Here is a 20,953-nt window from a genome sequence, read left to right as displayed (position 1 = left end):
CTGAACAGAAGCAGAGAAGGAGCAGATTGAAGAGGGGTAAAGGAGGGAGAGGGTGAAAGGGAGGGGGTTGCGTGTGTGTGTGTGTGTGTGTGTAAAAATGAATTAAATAAAAAATATTAACCACAAAAAATAAAAGAAAGAAATGGAAATAAAAAAAAGTTCTAAGACTTCCGTGGAGGATTCTAAGCCAAAAAGAACTATTCCTGATGTGGGATTCCCCTCTGTATATTGTGAATATGTTTTATTACCATTGGTTAACAAAGAAGATTTTTTGGCCTATGGCCGGGTAGAATATATGTAGACTGGAAAACTAAACTGAATGCAGGGAGAAAGAAGGTGGAGTAAGGGAGACACCATGAGGCTACTGAAGGAAAAGAATGACAGAAACTTACAAATAAGCCACAGTCTTGTGGCAATACACAGATTAATAGGAATTGGCTAATTTAAGATATAAGAGCTAGTTAGAAATAGGCCTGAGCCATTGACCAAACAGTCTTGTAATTAATATAATTTCTATGTGATTATTCGGGTCTGGGTGGCTGGGAAACAATGCACAGTCTCCATTTACATATTCCACATGTGGGTTGGGAGCTTAGATTTCTAGTTACATAAAATGGAAGGCTGCCTATTTCCCCTGGGTGGTACTTCAAATGCAGGGTGGAAATAGTAAGCTGAATATGAGAAAAATCCAAACAGTTTACTGTGTTAACAGAGACTAGCAAGACAAATGAAACCAAATGGTAACATGGGTAAAAACATACTACAAGAAAATGTTCAAGAATTCTAGTTGATAAGCAACAGCACATTGAAAATGTTTAAGTAGTAAGAAAAGGAAATTTAAATTTGCAAAGGTATTCAGAGAAGAAAAGAAATCAGATGAGGGTCTCTGTCTCTATCTCCATCTGTCAGAGCAATGGACTGAGCTTCCAAGGTCCAGATGAAGAGCAGAAGGAGGGAAAAGATGAGCAAGGAAGTCTGGACCACAAGGGGCTGGTCCACCCACTGAGACAATGTGCCTGTTCTTAGGGGGAGCTCACCAAATCCAGCTGGACCCGGACTAGACCACACTTTCTGAATGTGGCTGACAATGAGGGCTGACTGAGAAGTCATTGATAAAGGCACTGGGACTTGTTTCTACTGCGTGTACTGGTTTTTTGGAACCCTAGTCTATTTGGATGCAAAGCGTCCTAGACCTGGATATAGTGGGGAGAGTCTTGGACTTCGCACAAGGCAGGGTTCCCTGCCTTCTCTTAAGGAGGGAAGGGAAGGGAGGAGGAGGAGTGGGGGAGCAGAAGGGGAATGGGAGGAGGGGAGGAAGTGTAAATTTTTGAATGGAAAAAATTTAAAAAAAAGAAAAGAAATCAGTCACCTCCCAGCGACAGTTACGTGGTACTTGTCTAAACAAATCTTTGCTAGTGTAAAGATCTTTACTAGTATAGAGATGTACTCAGTTATAACTATTTAATTTTTAATACAAATCAGCCATTTTGATAGGTGATTTATTTATGAAACTGCATTCAAATTTTATAAACTTCTTTGAATAGATAAGAAAACAGTTGAAATATAAAAGTCCACGATCAGATAATTATTAAACATGCAGCTGAGAAAGAATGTGATCTGAATAAAAATCTATACCCTTCACCAGTATATGTCCTGTCTCCTAATTTTTCTCCTTCATGTTCCAAAATAAATATCACTTGGGATCAGACCAACTTTACTCCACAGTGACCTTCCTGTCTTGCTTCAAGCTATCCTTATACCTGAATTGTCACTGCTATTTCTTTATGCTTTGTAATTTTTAACCAATATTCAAAGCTCATTGTGACCTTTATTGTTCTCTTAAAAGGAAATGTATGTAATTTGTATGTATAGAGAATATACAAGCATATTAGGAAAAATATATTTTGTTGATTAAATCAAAATTAAATAATCCTGAACAATAAGAGAAATTTTAAGACAAGTTTTATTCAAGAAATAACATGCCTAGTGAATTGTTTACTTCATTACTGTATGCAACACATCTTTATTTCCAGAAATCTTGCAACATTTTTCATTAATTTTCTCACTAAAATATATCTTTAATTCATAATTTACAGCTAGGTTTACCTTTTGGCTACTCAAGCCAAAATCACAGGATAACTGAACTACATGAAAGAAAAGCTAGTCAGTTGACACTTTTTAGTGATTATGGTGTACAAAGAGCTATGCATTCCTGTAATCTCAATTATTTCAATTTATAATTTTATTTACCATTTCACTTATCCCATGAAAAAATAAACAGAGGCTGCCAATGGTAACAAAATCCATATCTCTTTCTCTGTGTCACATGTTCTCCCATCTGACTGTATTTCCTAGATTATCTTGCAGTCACATATGAGCATGCTGTAAAGGTCCTGTAAAGTGAGTTTGGGAAGAAATGTTGAATGCAGACTCACTTGGGTCGAGAGACATGGTGGTTGTTTCATCCGGATATATTTTCCATTTCTCACAAGAACTCAGACTGAGAAGCTGTGAAATTTCTAACATATATGCGATGCTGTCACTTGATGCCAAGTCTTAACTGGTCTTGAGTGGTCATGTGAACCAAAAGTGCCTTCATGCCTCCTCATTTACCCAACTGTCATAAAATTAAACTGCAGATACTGTGTCAGAATAGTTTTCTTTTTACTATACTTATTTATTCTGTTCACTCGTCTGCATGTGTGCAAGAATGCCCAGTGAGCTTGAAGGTCAGAGGTAGGCATCAGCTCTTGTCTTCCATCACCTAATTCCCAGGAATCAAACCCTGGTGGTCCAACTTGGAGGCAAACACCTTTCTCACTGACCTGACTTAAGAGCAGTTTTCTTAATTCTAGTAACTAGCTTCTATTCTAAAGACGCAAGTAGATTTCACCACATCTTCCAGAGGCAGAAAATAATAATCAGTGAGTTTATGTAATTGGCATGGGTTGTCACAGTGTATATTAACACTTGGGAGGTAGAGGCAGGAAAATTATTAATGCAAGGCTAACCTGGAATGCAAAATGTTTCAAATGCAAAAAACAAGAAAGGAAGGAAGAAGGGATAGAGGGGGGAGGGAAGGAAGAAACACTCACACACAAAAGGAAAAACCAACTAAACTAAACACTTTCTCTTGTTATCATGTTAATGGAAAATGGCTACTCAGTAGCTCATTGCATCATTGTATAGATTTGTGTATTGTGTATATTCCTGTTTTTTTAATTTTGCACATCAACCTTATCTTTTAAGTTTAAACATTATGAAGAGGGAAGAAAAAGTAAAACAGTAACATCAAAATAAAATGTTAAGGCACAACATCTTCAATTACTATACAAAAGTATTAATTTGTTAAGTATCACTACAAATCAAGTACTTTACTCATATATTATTAATATAATATATTAATAAAGCCCATTTCCAGTCTTGAAAACTGAGAATCAGAGGAGTAACTCACACAATTTCATTTGTGGTACAGTGTCAGCTCACACATGATGTGATTCCAAAGCTGGACACTTGTCTACTCTATAATGGCACCTCTCAAAAAACACGGAGACGGACTGTGTATGTATGTTCTACTAATTTGTTTCTTACAACATGAGGAATTCGCTTCCAATCCACATTCAAACACGTACTTCCATTCAACTCTGCTTAACTTTTTTACCTAAAGAATGACTTTGGTTTCTAGCCATAAATAAAGGACATTGAGACTATAATTCGTGATTCTAGAGAAGCTAAATAAGAAGGTGAACCCAAAGAAAAACATATAAGCATCCCCCTGAATATTAACCTTCATCAGGCGATGAAAGAAGACAGAGACAGAGACCAACATTGGAGCACTGGACTGAAGTCTCACGATCCAAAGGAGGAGCAGAAGGAGAGTGAGCACGAGCAAGGAACTCAGGACTGCAAGGGGTGCACCCACACACTGAGGCAATGGGGATGTTCTATCGGGAACTCACCAAGGCCAGCTGGCCGGGGTCTGAAAAAGCATGGGACAAAACCGGTCTCGCTGAACATAATGGACAATGAGGACTACTGAGAACTGAAGAACAATGGCAATGGGTTCTTGATCCTATTGCACGTAATGGCTTTGTGGGAGCCCAGGTAGTTTGGATGCTCACCTTAATAGACCTGGATGGAGGTGGGTGGTCCTTGGACCTCCCACAGGGCAGAGAAACCTGCTTGCTCTTTGGGCTGAGGAGGAAGGAAGACTTGATTGGGGGAGGGGGAGGGAATGGGAGGTGGTGGCGGGGAAGAGGCAGAAATCTTTAATAATTAAATAAATTAATTAATAAAAAAAATAAAAAAATAAAAACCATAAGCAAAAAAAAAAAAAAAAGAATGACTTTGTGAATCAGTATATATTGTAACTTGAAAGCAGCAATTATGGAAGGGTCCACTTTTAAGTGTACTTCTTAGTTGTGAAGTTATAGTTATTAAATCTTTTGCTTAATTGTACAGTAAAAGAATTAGGAAATCAAGAATAAGCAAGAAAATGCATTTTTGCCACACTTAGATGGTGTAGGAGAAGACACTGAACAAACATCTGAGCACCAAGTTCTGTGTTAATGTCTGCCACAGTAAGAGCTACTTTGTATAACTACTGTGTAGACATGTCTGCTTCATTGTCATAGTTCAAGCTGCAATTGTGAACCCTCCTTCATGGACCGTGGAGAAGAAGAAAAGGCAAACGTAATGCCTGTGTTTGACTGGATTGGCTTTACACTACAGTTTAATGAAAGGCAATGAAACTAGGACATAAAGATAATAGCAACATCCAAAAAAAAATATATTAGCTTTCCATGCATGTCTTCTTTTGGGTGTGCATTACCAAGGACCATTTTGCTGAGAGGTTAACAGGCAGGCTCAGGATTCAGCCTCCCTGACCTTGACACCCACTCATCAGAAGTATTCACTTTACTTCTTCCTGGGTAAGATAAGGTTGCATGAGATTTTAATCAGATGACGCTGAAACAAAACCCTGAATTGTGCTGGCATGGAGTAAGTACTAAGCAAATAGGAGTAGCTGTGATCATGGGCAGACCTCTTCAGTGCACTCTGTAAGTTACCTTATGTGTGGTCTCTAGTCCCTCCCATTCAGGTGGGGCAGAGATAAAAATTCTACTCAAGAACAAACCTATATTTAGATTTTTCTTTTATTATTTAAATTAAGAAATTATTTAAATTATCCCTTTTCACCTCCTAGTTAAGCAAAAACCTGAGCGCTTTAAAAAAAAAATAATCTTTCTTCTCCCTTAAAGTGGCATTTCATTATTCTGAAAGGAGGTATGTTCTATTCTAGTCATGAATGGTATCGGAAGAGTTTTCTCAAGAATTGAACAATTGAAATAGTTTAAAATTTCCTGAGCCATGCTTCACACTGCGGTTACATTTGAAATACGCAGGGCTGCTCATTTGCAGGCATCAGCGAGATATAGAATATATCCATCTAACCAGGATGGATGGTCTCCTGAACCTGCCTGTATTCAGACTCCAGACCTAATTATTATTAGACGAGAAGGATATAGGACAGAGTAGCATCTCACACCATACCAGGGAAATGAATCTGCAAACCCCTGAGAGGAACAGACAACAGGATACACAACCTAGTTTCTTTAACTAACAAATAACAAGACAAAACAAGACAGAGAGGAAAGAGCTGTAGATTAAAGATATTGGAAATACGCATCAGTTGTTCATAATGCTGACACTTATTTTGGACTCTGATAAAAAATGTACTACAAAATATCACTTATAAGACAAATAGAAATCTAAATAGTACCTGGATATTTGATAATATTAATATTTTACTGAATTTTTAAAGATATGATCAAGGTAATACATTATATTAAATGAAGAATTCTTTTAACTTGTTTTATACTAAGATCAACATGAATGAGTTTATACGATTATGTAATTTGTTTAAATAAAATATGTGCCAGGAGAAAAATACTGAGTAAAGATGAAACCAGACCAGCTATGTAATGCTAATTGAATAAACTGGAGGGCAAATGGTTAGGAGCGCAATGTACTCTTTTGTTTATTTTTATTCATGTTTGAAATCTTCTAGAATAAATTTGTTTTTCAAAGAGAGAGTTTCCAATTTTATTACAATGCAACATCATGACTATGCATAAGCTACTTATTTTAACTTAAAAAGATTCTCTTGTTTCATTAATTTAGAATTTCAGAACATGTGAGAATAACCAATCAAAACATTTTATGCTGATGTTTCACAGGCTACAAATCTAGTGTGTCATGTTTTCTGTTTTACCTTTTATTTTCCTAGGTGATAGCTATGGAATGGAATCTGGAACATTTAGATACATATCTACCAATAGAAACTCTCCACAAACAATGCAATACATCTAGATGTGCACTAAAGTATACTTCATCTCAATTATGCTTTTTCAATAATGTATTGAATATATTCATTGAAAACAAGAAAAAGTTATTTTAAAATGATCAGTAGTTGAAGATTATCAGTTATTAAAATTTTTGAAAAAAATCAGCTAAAGGTGACATTTAATGTAAACAGTCAGAAGTGATTTCCATGAAGGATCTTGAAAGATTTCTTAAAAGTAAAAATAGACTCATGATAAGGGGAAAAGAGAAAACGTTTTATCTTAAGTTATTGTTTAGAATACAGTTTTATACACAGCAAGCAAAATACAATGTAAATTTGTTGAAGATTTTACAATAGCTGGTGGATAAAGCTACAAGTCTCTATCTGTAGAGAATGAACCATGTGCCACCCCAATACTTTTTCAGTCCTTGGATTTTTCCCATTTCATCCTATATGCAACAATAATAACAACAAAAATAAATGACAGGGATCCTTCACTTTGCACTCAATACGCAAAACATTATATCCTCTTCACTGCCTATGTATTTTAAGATAGTTGTTCAGCTTTTCAGAATAACTCCATCCTCTTCAAGGGGGAGGAAAACAAGGATCAAGAAGGCTAATGAGCAGGGCGGTGGTGGGGCACACCTTTAACCACTCACACTTGGGAGGGGGAGGCAGGTTGATATCTGTGAGTTCAAGGTCAGCCTGGTCTACTAGAGCTAGTTCCAGGACAGGCTCCAAAGCTACACAAAAACCCTGTCTTGAAGAGAGAAAAAAATAATCCAATGACTTAGCGAAGACCATGGAGCCAGCACGTATTTGATTTAAGATTCAAAAAAGAGATCTGCTGTGCCAGTATAAGCCATGCCACTGACAACCCGCGCCTTTTATCAGCCAGGTCATAGCAACAGTTTTCCTGTTCGCTGTATTGGTTCCTTCTTGCCTAGTCTCATGGCTTTGCATCCCTTACCAGACCCTCATCACCATTTATTTAGATTCCTGCAATTGCATCTCAACAGGATTCCAGAGTTCCAGTATTTTAGCCCTTAAAAGTCAGATTAAACACCTTTGATCAGGCCCACCTCCTGCTCAGAACCTCCATTTGTGCAACCATGCCCAGAGGTGGGTTTTTCAACAGGCTGATCACAGACCTCTGCCAGATGGATCCTGAAACCACATCACCACATTCCTTGCCGGCTTCCTGCTCTCCAAGGCTGTGCCTCATGCATTTGAACTGCACAGGGAGGGCTGGCACGCCAGTCACTTACTTACATTTCAAATGCCCCAGATTAAAGAGAATATAAATGATTAGAAACTTTCAGCAGCCCCTCCCCAGCACCACAGTCCATTCATGAGGGGAAGCTGGCGAGAAACCACACGGACTGAAACACCAAAGCCTGCCTGCAAACTCCTAATTCTTCCCTTGATCCTTGTGGGTTTCTGACAGAACGTGCCTTTTATCAAAATATCTGATACTTTCTCAGTTTCTTTCTTCGACAAATACCCCAAATACCAGGCTGCCCAATTTGAAAGGCAGCTCACAGAAATCTAGCTCACAGAACACTCTACTGAATGTAGACAAAATGACTTTCTCCTTAGTTAAAGGTCTGGATCTGGCCCTGCCTCTGTGTTAGCCTGGTGTTCCAGTGTTTCCGTATCCCTGCTGACTCCAGGCACCCTTGGCTTCTTTTTCACCATCCTGAAGGATCCACATCTGCTCATCCTACTGCCTATCCTTTCACACCTCTTTTGCCTGATGTGTCTTTGGCATTGTTCCTTATTCCCACAAATGTGAAATAGTTTTCTCTGCTAAATGAAAGCTATAAAACAAGAGCAAAAGCCTCCAGTGAACTATGAGTTGTCTATCCAAATAACCTCTCAGTATAAATACTCTCTTGAGTCCGTTACTGACATCATAGGTGTCTCTGTGTTTCCTATCACAATAAAGACTGTAAATGAGCACTGTCCAGGAACACCACCCACTAAGCATAGGCTGAGAACCCCATTCATGAGCATGGTCACAGTCTGAAGATCATGGAATTGAGAAAAGTCTTCTAGAACACCACTCAATCCTATTGCCTTATATTCACCTGGCGAGTACAATTCTTTGTGTGAATAGTTATATATGTTAGTTTCTGTGTGTTTCGTGCCTTAGCCTAGAACCCTCGCATGTGGGGAGAAAAAAATTCCTTACATGTCTTTATACTTTCTGATAGGAGATTTTTATTTCATGATATGACTCAATATTATTGAATTTATATAAAATGTTAAATGTGACTTAATAAAAATAGACAGCTCCCACACTTAAATGTGAAAATAGGCAAGAGAGGAAGCAAGTATAAAAAATGCATTTTCTCAAAAATAAAGATAAGAAGAAAAATACAGAAGAGAAAGCATATAAAAAGGATCAAAGAAGTAAACTTTTTAATGTGTCGATTTTTTTTTATATATTCTTTAAATTTTACCTCAGTGAAATCACAGAGTACAGCGGCAGGAACACAGCTTTAGAAAAGCCCAAGTTGAGCGCAGAAGCTGGAAGAACAAGTTTTCAAAGACGAAGTCTTTTGTGACAGTTGAAACTTTAACAAAGCCACAGACTAAAAATTCTACAAACAATTATCTATAATTTTGCCTAAACTGCTCATTTTAAACAAATAGTTGCTATTCTCAGGTGAATTAATTAGGAACTATATTTATTTCCTTTGGATGCACAACTGTAGTCAAGTCGTGCGTAAAGTTTATTAAACCTTGATAATTTTGTTCCGCAATGTTTCAGATGCCATATTCAATCCAAATACTCATAGACCAAAAATATCTACCTCTATTCTAAGAGTTAGGTCCCTAAAAGGGACAAAGTTGTATTTTGACTGCTCAAAGTTTTGTTAAATAAACACTAAAGACTTGGATTATCAAATTTATTGTTATAGAATAAAAGTATTTTAAAAGCAGAGAGTTTAAGATACCAAATATATATCTGCTGCTGTGATGGCCATATTAGTAATCCCAGTACTTAGGACGTTAATGCAAGAAGGTTGTGAGTTCAAGGACAGACTGGAATCCTAAACAAACACCTATTTGCAGAACAGAAAAAAAATTGCCATACAGCTAGACACATGCTATTCACAGAATCTAGTATGGGATGAGAGCTCCCCTCTTCCTCAGCTATGATCTGAGAAATTCAGGAGTGCAGGCTGTGTCACCAAGACAAATGAGGAAACAAGTCACCCCTTGCGGCCATAGAGCAGATTGCCATGGACATCTCCTGGAGGGTAGGCTGTGATGTTTTATGGGTGTTCTTATTAACTTAGTTTCCATTTTGTTCATTTTTGCAATGGTCCAACTCTGTGGTCTTATGTTTGTTTTGCTCAGACATTCCTAATGTCATAAAACAAGATCAGGCACAATGGTCTCACCTGACTTGAGTTTGTATACCAGCCTATATCAATATCCAAAGGTATTTTCTTATCCTTTTTGAGTTCAAATCTGATCATCATTATGGCAACTACAAGCAGTTTTTCAACTAGTTTTATTAATTCTTTGAGATATATTGAACATATTCAAACTCTTGATCTCAAATTCTCCCCTTACCTCCTGCTCAACCTTCTTCCCCTTTCCCATACAATTTTGAGATTGCCTCCTTTTCTTTCGTTTTTCTCTACTGAGTTTGTCATTTGTGTTTCCCAGCTGGCTTTAGGATAAAGGCCAGTTCTGATGCGTGGTCACCCTTCCAGGAGCCATGTCATTTAAGAAATAATAACTAAACCCAACTCTCTATCTCTTAGAAGCTCCTTATTTGGTGGTGTGATTATAAGCCCACCTTCCCCCATCTATGCTTGAACTTTGTCTGGAAATAGCTGGCTCAGGTCTTGCTCACAGGGCTCAACTCCTGAGAGTTCATACATGTATCTGTCCAGCTCTGCCTGGAAAACATTTTCTTAAAGTTTTCCACCACCTCTTGCTTTTCGATCTTTCTGCCCCCTCTTCCACAAAGATCCCTGAGCCTTGGGTAAGATTTGAACCTCTGATTTAGGGCTGATTACTCCAATTTTTTTTCCTGTGTACTGACAACTTGAGAGAATGTTTGTATTGCAAAGAGAAGATTCTTTGGTAAGATTTTTTTAACAGTTCTATTTGAAAATTTAATTCATTTCACCTATATTTGCCTTGCCTAGTATTATATTAGTGAGTAGAGAGCCCATGGATGAACAGTCTACTAATTGTATTAATTGTATTAATTAATGGTATTAGTTGGCAAGTGGGAGAAAACAGATTAAGAGCAAGTTATGATAGATAGCATCATGGTAGAGGAACTCAGAAGTCTAGCAGAACTCAAATTAGGCATGCATAACTGAGCTTTGGAAAGCCTTACACAAATCTCAAAGATGAGCAACAAAACAGAGATGGAAATAAATGATGAGAATGGGCATCTAAGCAACCGGCATCAGCAAATGAAATAATTGGGTCACAACAGAGCATATAATGCAATAAGCAGGATTTTGTCCACAATTACACCACGATATAACTTCCTTAGTGAATTTCTTCTTGTTCTGGAAACCTGCTACCACCCCTCATTTTTACTGATTAGATGAAAGAACACTAAAATAACCTATTCAATGTTCAATACAGATCCTGTTTACCTGAGATAAGCTGGGCCTCTGAAGATCTTGCTTTGTTTCAAGCTTTCTTTTCTCACAGTCTCATTTTTCATTTGTTCCTCCTCTGGTGGCCTTCAAATGGCAAAAGGACAACCACTTGTTTCTGTGTGATGCTCTGAAAGTTCTTACTGTTCTTCCTGATGTCATTTTCTTTTTTTTTTTTTTTTATGGTGAAACAATGTATATTTAGAATTAGCCGGCTGGGCTCAGTTTAGATGGTTGCAATTTTGTTGGCAACATCCAGAGCATCATAATCAGGAGCCAACCGAACATATGCCTTCTTCTCTCCGTCGGGCCTTATGAGGGTGTTGACTTTGGCCACATCGATGTCATAGAGTTTCTTCACAGCCTGTTTGATCTGGTGCTTGTTAGCCTTGACATCCACAATGAACACAAGCGTGTTGTTGTCTTCTATCTTCTTCATGGCTGACTCGGTGGTCAGGGGGAATTTGATGATGGCATAGTGGTCAAGCTTGTTCCTCCTGGGCGCGCTCTTCCGGGGGTATTTAGGCTGCCTTCGTAACCGCAGTGTCTTGGGCCGCCCAAAGGTGGGCGATGTGCGGATCTTCTTCTTTTTGTGGCTGTGGACGCCTTTCAGCACTGCCTTCTTGGCTTTCAAGGCCTTCGCTTTCGCTTCGGCTTTGGGAGGGGCAGGAGCTTCCTTCTTCGCTTTTGGCGCCATCTTGACGAAAAGGACCTGATGTTATTTTCTTGACTGGTCCTTGGATCTTGTTCAGCTACTACGGTAGCCAAGAAATTCTCTCTAGGTGGACTCATGAAAGAAGATATCTTGGGAAATCTCTCTTTGTGGATTGATGCAAATGGTAGCTTCTTCCTTGCAGGTAAACACATGAACTCATGAAGCTCAACTATCTATTAGTTTTATTTTAGTTTTTGCTTAATTTGTTTCCTTTCTGTTTTGTTTGTTTGTTTTCTAAAGACAGCTGTCACTGTGCAACTCAGGCAGGACTAGAGTTCACCATGTAGATCAGGGTGGCCTCATGCTCACAGAGATCCTCCTGCCTCTGCCCACTGCATGCGAAGATTAAAGATATATTCCACCATGCCCAGACTCGACTATGTTAATTTGACCAGTGGTTTTGAAAGGTCCAAATGTCTTGACATGGGCTCCATTTGCTCCCCATGATGATGGCTTTCTTTTGACTTGCACACTCAAAAGCTCTCAGAGACTCCAGGGTACATACCACACCATCCCCTGAATCTATTCCTTTACACTCAGAGCCCATAAAAAACAAGAGATGTTGGCTTCTCTTGTTCCACTCTCTACTCTGTAGCTCCTAGTGTGAGTCTGACTCACATAGAGAAGTATGAACTGCATCAAATACCTTGCAACTTTCTCATTTCTTCTATGCCCTTGAGGCTCAGAAACTCCAGCTCTGAAATTACCATAGGCAATCTTGATTAGGAATAATGCCTCCTGATTATTTCGGCTCATATTACAGCCAAGAAAAATAGTCTTACAATGGAAGGTTTTCTTTATTTGAAGAGATAATTTAATGATTGAGGGAAAGCCTCCAAAAGCTGTTTTATCTAGGCTCAAATTTCACATCCAGCATGTATTACCTTAGACTCTTGAGAATCTGCGATGCTGCTTCCCATACTGAAGTTTACTTATTTATACAGAAGAAAAAAAACTAATAATGCTTGAGAAGGCAACTATGATTATTTATTAATTATGCATAATTATATCAACACAATAATATTAATGTGACAGTTAAATCTGCTGGAATGAAGAGAAAACTATCACTGCAAGCTTTGTTAACATATGTAAAAATAGAATCTGCTTCTTTCTAATCCAGTGAAATAATCCACAATATTCCATGTCCAATGTGTGCAATATCGGAAGACTTAAATTTTAGCTCTTTTTCTTTTAGGAGAGTAGGAATAAAAAAAACATAATTATGAATTATATAGGTATTTAGACTAAGAATAATGGATTTCTAACTTTGAATACCAAAGGTTAATCAAATCGGTGAAAGATTTTTAGATAATCAGCATATGATTTTATTTACCTAAAAGACAACAGTTATATACTCTTTCATTCTCTTTATTTTATTTTAAAACAGATTCTTCACTTTGTCACCTTTATTAAGATTCACAGAAATATTAGCGCTAAATAGAGACATAACTTAAGCGGACATAAGAGATATTAGGCAAGATACTATGGCATTTTTTTCACCCTTAATCACATAAAACAGCTTGAACCAGAATGATTAAATAGCTCGATCCCTAAACTCTCCAGAAACTGGCAACGAACCTGAGCTTATGCCACAGATTAGGTTTTAATGGAGATCTGAGTGTGACTTCACTTTTCATGGATTATACTTAATTTCTTTTTGTTAGTACATTTGCTGAAAGAATGTAAGTTAAATTAGTCAGTATCTGCAAACCATGAGAAATTGTTTATGACAAATTTTCAGGCACAGTGATAACTGAAAACTATAAAAACAAATTTAGTGAAATGCCCATTTAAAATTAAATGAAAAAAAATAAGCATTCAAAATGAACATGAACAATGTGGTTTATAAACCCATGATGTTCAAAATCTTAAAGACGAATAAAGGTCATGATTTATCTTCAAAGTTTTAAAATATAAACAGTGATTGAAAAATCAAATATCAATAAAGCGATTAAGACAAACAGTGCATACCAAAGAAATCTCACGTTAGAAAAATAGACCAAAAACTTATATTCTCTCGAACAAAATTCAGCAAACCCCAGCATCCAGACTGTAAATAATAAAAGACACTGCAAGATAGGTAGGCAAACTTTGAGCCTGTAATTACTGTAAAAACCGGCATTCTTTCTGGAGGACGAATAATTCGCTGAATCGGAGTTTTACTGGAAAAAAATAGCAGCATGCTCACCTAAAGATGTTAGCGTGATAAAGTTTTCGCATTGCCAGAGTAAGAAAATTCCCCGATTTGACACAGCAAGGTCAGCATGGGTGGTGACAGGGGGACCTTCTTCTCTCGGAGTCTGAATTTTCTTCCACTTGGTATTTTGTAAATGCCTTGGGAAACCTCTGTTCACACTGAGAGAAGCCAAAGATAGTGTTGTGTGTGTAGATGAAAGAAAGATGATCGCTTTAAGCCCCGACCAGCCAGGCAGACCCTTACTAGCTAATAAAACTCCCTGTGCCTTGGAAATGATGACATAGCTCTGTGGTCAGTGGGAACACTCATATCAGTGTGGTTTTGGTGACTAAACGAGCGAGAGAAAATACAGTTGTAGAGGTGCAGAGTGTAGCACCCTCTGCGGTTTCCTGCCTTCAAATCAAAAGAGGCATGACTGAAAGAAAGAAGGCTGCTTATCCAGAAGATTTGCAAACAACTTTTTAAAGTTAGAATTTTAGAAATAGAAATGAAAAGTGTTTTTGGATACTTGCCATTTTGTCCTGAAGCTGCAATTGCTACTGTCCTACTTCCTGGAACAAAATGGACCGATAGCACATTTCCTTTACAGTAGCAAAATACAATTTTGATTATTTCTTAGTGTTTCTTACATGGTGGAAACTTGCTACAGAGACCATCACAGTTTACCAAAGTAGAATTTATCCACTTTCCCCCTCCAGCTAACTTCCTATTCCATGCAGGATCCTACTTTCTCGAAGCAGTAAGATGTATCATATAACTGCATACCCAAAGTAGATGGCTTTTGGTAACTACAGTTTTTACTTCCAGCTTCCCATGCATTTGCTTTGATCATTCCTCTATAAACTTAGCCTTGTTTCCAAACCCTAACACACAGCAATTTACCTGCAGTCGTATACTTCTAAAAAGCACCCACTTTAATCATTTCCCCAGAGGCTTGAGCTAAATAAGGCACAAGTATAAAAAGAGATACAGATGACGTAAGTGAGCAAGAACAGAGATGACAGATAAGTGATAGAATATAGACAGACAGAAAAATAATAAATTAAGATATGAGTGGGTACAATGTGATATGCCCTCCGAAAGAAGTTTATTAGCTAAAATAACAAGCAACTCAAACTTCTTCTCAAAGCATTTCTTAGTATTATATTAAAATTGTGCAGAATAATATTTTATAACATAAGGTAACATAAGACAACATGTTAAATATTTCACTATGGAAAAATAATAACAACTCTCACAGAGCAAAAACTAGTTTGCATCAGTACTGACGTTCAAATGACTAGCTAATAGAAAAGATCTGGATGAAGGAGTAGACAAAATAATAAAAACTTTGTTATACTTTTAAATGCATTCAAGTTAAAATACTAATAGAAAAAATAGAATAAAGAAGTTATATATAATAAAACATTACTAATTTTTCATAAAATCTAAAATAATTCCTCAATACAGCATTAGTAAAATCACCCCTGCATTTTCTATGTAGAAATGTTCTTATCTTTTATGCCAAGGTTATCTTTTTGTTCAAGCATGTAAAAAATTTAAGGTTTTAAAAATGTTCCTTAAACTGATTTTATTAAAGCAGTCAAAAGCACTAAGAATTATTTCATTGGCCAATCATTCTAACCTTACCCTGTATATGACAGGTTGGACTAACCAATCAAAATGCAAAATATTAGCAAGGTCATACTGGTATAACAAAACATACTACTATATTTCACAGATTACAAAAGGCATTAAAATTCTGATACCCCATTCATAAGGAAAAGATTGTAATGAGAAGAGAAAATGGCACAACATTAATTCATTGTGTGACAAAGAATATAATGAGAATGGGAAATAGTACAAACATAACTCATTCTTGCTACAGTTTTAAGATTGTAATGTCATGGTTCATATCACATACTTAGTAAGAGGTGGTAGCCAAAGTGTTGCAATATTCAATGGCTAGCCTGAATTTAGTGAGAGCATTATCACTTATCACTCTGCAAAATTATGTAAAATATTTTTTAAAAACTTTTATTCAATGATTGAATGCATTTAAAAATTAAGCAACGTTGCTAGAGTTTAATTTGTGGAGAGTTTGCATTTGATTAAAATGGGAAGTATCGCGAGATTGCTAGCAAGGTGAACCTAAGACACTTCAGTGTGCGATGAGTCCACCTAACCGAACACTTTTAAGTGGAGCAAAATACGTTGGTAAATAGCTGTTATTATGAAATCAAGAAATATTTGCATAGGGTTGCGAGTCTTCACTTCAGAATCGGTACAAAGCTGTACCCAGGGAACACCAAAGGCAGTGTTCTAGTAACTGTAGGATGCTGACAAAGGGAAGATGCTGCTCTTTTGAAATCAGCATCCACTTTCCAATTGTAATACGAAAGTTTTAATGAGCAATTTTGATCAGAAAGGTATTCCCAAAAACGTCTGAAAAGTGTGTTTATGCAACTATGAAGACACCACATGCAAATTCTAGTCCATGGACCATAAATTGCCCTGAGAGTAGAAGGACCTACTATGGATTTTCACATTGTGTTGTGCTTGTATGTACTTAAAAATGCATTGCCTTTTCCCCTAGTTGATTCTACTTTCTAATTACATAAGCAGTGGTTAATATTAAGATTAGATTTAAACTTATTTGCATTCCTTAAATAAATATCCAATAACATTCTGGAATGTAGGGTCAAATTTAATTAACCCAGGATTTAAAAATTGACATAAATTATCCCCAAAATAGATAAACCACACATTTTTAATTGAGTAGCTGGCATGGGAATATTCCACTTTTAAACATCTTTAGTTGACAGGAAAAGTTCAATGCAACAAAGCATTTTGTTAAATGAACAGTTACCCTTGCTAAAGACACGTTCCTTGAACAAATATACTGACTTCACCATTATATCAAAATTTTTATCCAAGAATCTGGTTCAAAGTGGATTTATTGGTTTTATAAAAATACTTTTATATTTTCAAATAATTTTTAATAATTTAAAAACAATATGCAAATACAAAGTTCTGGTAACATTCAAGATCACGGGTTATTTGATATAGTTAAATAGTATTTAAAATAATAATCTCTTCTTTGTATATCATATCTAAAATGACATGGATGCATAGAAATATTTTTATTGGGCACATCTATTTCTTTTCCAGTCAACATGTAGTAAGAGGTGACTTTATGATGAAGCTGGTACCAGGCAAATAGGGTTCACTATTATAATGGGTTTTAAAGGACACTTCCAAATGTAGAGACTATGTTGTCTAAAACTAATCATGCTTCTGCTGCATGGCCTGAATCTCTTGCCTGACAATTCACTTTCTGACACAGAAGGCTCACCTCTGTACTGCTTCTCCCAGCATCTATGGTTCTAGAAAAGAGGCAAAGAAAACTTACAGAATTCTGTGCTCACAGGGCTTTGTTGTAGTGATCCCAATGAGCAAATTCCAAAAAAGTGATTTGTTTCTAGCATTTTATATGTCCCTGGAAAAATAAATAATTTACTAAAAGAAAACAAGGTGTGTTGAGAATAATTGTGATGCACTAAAGCAACTATAAATTCCCAAGTCAGAGAATTTAAAAGGATGGATTGGATGCATAGCTACATTGTCTCAGAACCAGATCTTTTGTCTGTGCTTACAAAGCAGATGTGGGTTGAATTTTCAGTAATCAACTGGACAATTGTCCTACATACATGTAAAACCTTTATTGTGGTTTCCTTATTTTCCCAAAAAAGTTTTAAGGTAAACTAATTCAACCCAGAACACAGTGCGATGCTTTCTTAACCACAGGATACGGTGCTAAGGTTTACACATGTAAGCAGCTTTATGTATCTAACATGATTTCGTCTCTTTAACATTTAAAGCACCAATTAAGATGTTCAAATCTCAGATTTAATAGCTGCCTCTGACTGCTGACGGTTGATTTATTTCCTGATAATCACTGGAGCTGCTCAGTGGAAAGCAGGAGGAAGCAGCTCCCGAAGAACTCCACTTTTCTGCACAAGAGCTGGATGTGGACCGTGACTGTGGTGACTGGTAAGGGCTAATGTGAGATTTAAAACATCTGCAGACATTGCTCCCTTTCTCAGAGAATTGTTTTTCATCATTAAAGAAAAAATGTTGATGGTTGTTTACAAATATCGTCCATCAGTATCTGGGAAGTTGGGTTCTCCAGTCCCAATGTGTACCAAAATCCGAGGGTGCTCAAGTTCTTTACACATAACTGTGTAGTATTTACATATAACCTGCAGGCATCTTTCTGAACACTTCAATTCATTTCTGAATTGCCTGTAATACTTAATACAGCATAATTGTGAAAGTGTGTGTTACACTCTGCTGCTTAAAGAACGGTGTCGGGAAAATCTGAACCATATTCAGTAGACACTAATGAGAACTTTCAATCCATGGTGCTGAACCCACTTGTGTGAAACTCATGAATACATGAATGAAAATTCAATGCTGAATCTGTGATGTTGAGATTGAAAATATATTACAAGTTTCAAAGATTGTAGATGCAATGTAAAGATGATAGCATTCATAAGCTAGCTTTTCAAAATGAAGCCAATTGCTTTCGTCTCTTGGGGCAGGCAAAATAATGGCGCTACCAGATTGTTTCCATCCTACTCCCAAGTATATGTGAATATGGAACCTTACATGGCAGAAGAGATTGCAGATATTCTTAAGCTAAAGGTCTTTGCAATGGAAGGACTATTCTGACGTGTGCAGGTGCACTTAATAAAAGCGCTGGGTATTTACAAATGAGTCAGAGTGGGAAGTAGAAGGGCCAGATTAAGATCTGAAGATAGGAACCGCTGATCACAGACGTGGAGGAGGAGCTAGAAGTACAGGAATGCAAGAGGAAGAGATTGGGGAGGGAGAGTGGAGAGAGGAGTCTTTGTAGTAGGGTAGAACCTCCAGAAAGATCAAAGCCCTGCCAACACCAATTTCAACCAAATGACACTCATTAGGAGCTTCTGGTCTCCATAACACAGAATAACGTGTGCATGTACGTGTGCATGTGCGTGTGTGGAACTTTAAACCACTGTGCGCGGTTATCACAACAAAAATGGTCATTAACACGACTGCTGACACTTATTAAAGAAGGCCATTTGTCTGAAGAACCACCAAGTGCTCTCTGATTAGATTAGAGACTAGGAATCACGTCTGGAACTGTAAACCCTAGTTAGAAACCCATAGCAGGAGAGAACACAGGCCCTAGGAAAGAACCAAATGCTAAAATCGGCAGTGGGAAGTGGTCTTCTTAATACTTATGTTTATAACCATAGATAACTGATACTTTCAAGTTTATTCAGAGAAGCCCCTCTGTCCAGTGAATGTGGACACTGGTCTATGTACAAGGCACTGAGAACAAGCAGTGGTAAGTTACTAAATAAGACATTTATAGCATCCTCTCTCATTCTCAGAGAACGTTGGCAAAAGGAAAGAATATAAGATCTGGATGACAGTGAGAAGAGCTACAAAATGCTTCAGAGTGAGACACAGCCACTACAAAGGAGAACCAACATCAGCTTCAGATGCCTGCACTACATCTACACAAGAATGGACCTGCCAACAGCGGGCATGCATGGAAGGAGGGGATTCAGAAGTCCTACCTCTCCATCACTGATGAGCTATTTGATAATGACCCATTAAAATAAAGAGAAATCATTGCCTTCAGTGTGTACCCTCTGGTGACCGTCTTCAGTGTGTACCCGCTGGTGACCAGACTTCAGTGGATAGCTTCAATCAAACGGTCTCAGATGGTTTGGTAAAACCAAATGGGTCACAAAACAAAACCAAATGTCATGAACCTGGAAAAGAGACTGGTAAGGATGTGGTTAGAAGAATAAGAGGTAAGAGACAATAATAGGAAGTATCAGATGCATTACATATGTGCATGAAATTGTCAAATAATAAATTTAATCAACAAAATTTTAAGAATAGCCAATTTCACCACTCATCTGCTTCAAAAATGTAAACAGACAAAAGTAATGTTCTAATACTGAGCAATATTAAAACCATCCCATAAAAGTGTGCTTATGGGAAACCTGACCTCTACAGAGGATTGCATTTCACAGCTGAAAAATTCTTATGTAAAGTTCAAAATATAATTCCCAGGTTGGTACCTGTTTCATTGTCTTTCTCTGGAAATGAAATTGCTGTTTTTGCAGTTTTTTCCATCTCTTCTCCATCATAGTTAACAATGATAACATAATATCAGGACAAACCAACAAAGAAATAAGGATTCTTCTTTTAATTCCTCCACAGCTGCCTCCTAGGGCAGAAAAGCCTTGCCATCCCTGTGTTCATTTACTGCAATAATCCCTGTGGAACACATCTCATCACCTGATTGCACCCTTGGTAAATTCCCTTATTTTGCAGTCTTTATAGAGGAAAGATACCCATCATCATAAATCTTAAATATCTTTGCAAGTACAAGTGAAAATACAGGCCCGTATATGTTAACAGCTGTACAAATGCCTCTTGGGATAAATGTATTATAGCTGGTGAACAGTGGTAATAGCTCTCGCAGCCGCATTTTCCCCATTTCATGGGTTTTATACCTGTGCCATCTGGGCCATACACCTGGGTCTACGACAGGATACAGACAGGGGCTGGTACTCTAAATGGCCTTTCCTAGCCTCAGAATTTTTGTGGCGTTCTTCAAATTTTTGTACTCTACACTAGACCTGCGTGCCCTCCAAATGTACATTACAATGCATGTAAACATAATTCATTATATATTTATATTTAATGACATCGTACAATTGTAATTTCATTTATATAAATTATGTTATTTATATAGATTAAATTGTATTACATAGGTTTATGTATAAAATCATAACTCAAAATCTAAGGTATTCATTGATGTGATAAGAAAGTATATTTCCCTGTTTGTGACTTTATAAACAGAGCATAGGACTTAGTTTTATGAGATACCCATGAATAATATAAAGCATTTCTTTCCTTTTCTCTATGAACAAGTTGACTTTGGCCAACTCATTTGGCCAAATATCTGTGCTCTTACCCTCATTTTTCTGAAAACTGTGAACAGC

The 20,953-nt window shown here is 37.1% G+C and overlaps 1 protein-coding gene across 1 annotated transcript; it reads right to left on the bottom strand.

Moving 5' to 3' along the window:
- Nucleotides 1-11,215: 11,215 nt before the first annotated feature.
- Nucleotides 11,216-11,686, bottom strand: LOC130885257 (60S ribosomal protein L23a-like). The gene has a single exon (XM_057786700.1). It carries the CDS (start codon nucleotides 11,684-11,686, stop codon nucleotides 11,216-11,218), a length of 471 nt encoding a protein of 156 aa, XP_057642683.1.
- Between the last annotated feature and the right edge of the window lie 9,267 nt (nucleotides 11,687-20,953).

This window comes from Chionomys nivalis, chromosome 12 (assembly GCF_950005125.1).
Source record: "Chionomys nivalis chromosome 12, mChiNiv1.1, whole genome shotgun sequence".
Lineage (NCBI taxonomy): Eukaryota > Metazoa > Chordata > Mammalia > Rodentia > Cricetidae > Chionomys > Chionomys nivalis.
Note: the sequence above shows the minus strand (reverse complement) of the source record. Positions and strands in the feature narration are given on the sequence as shown.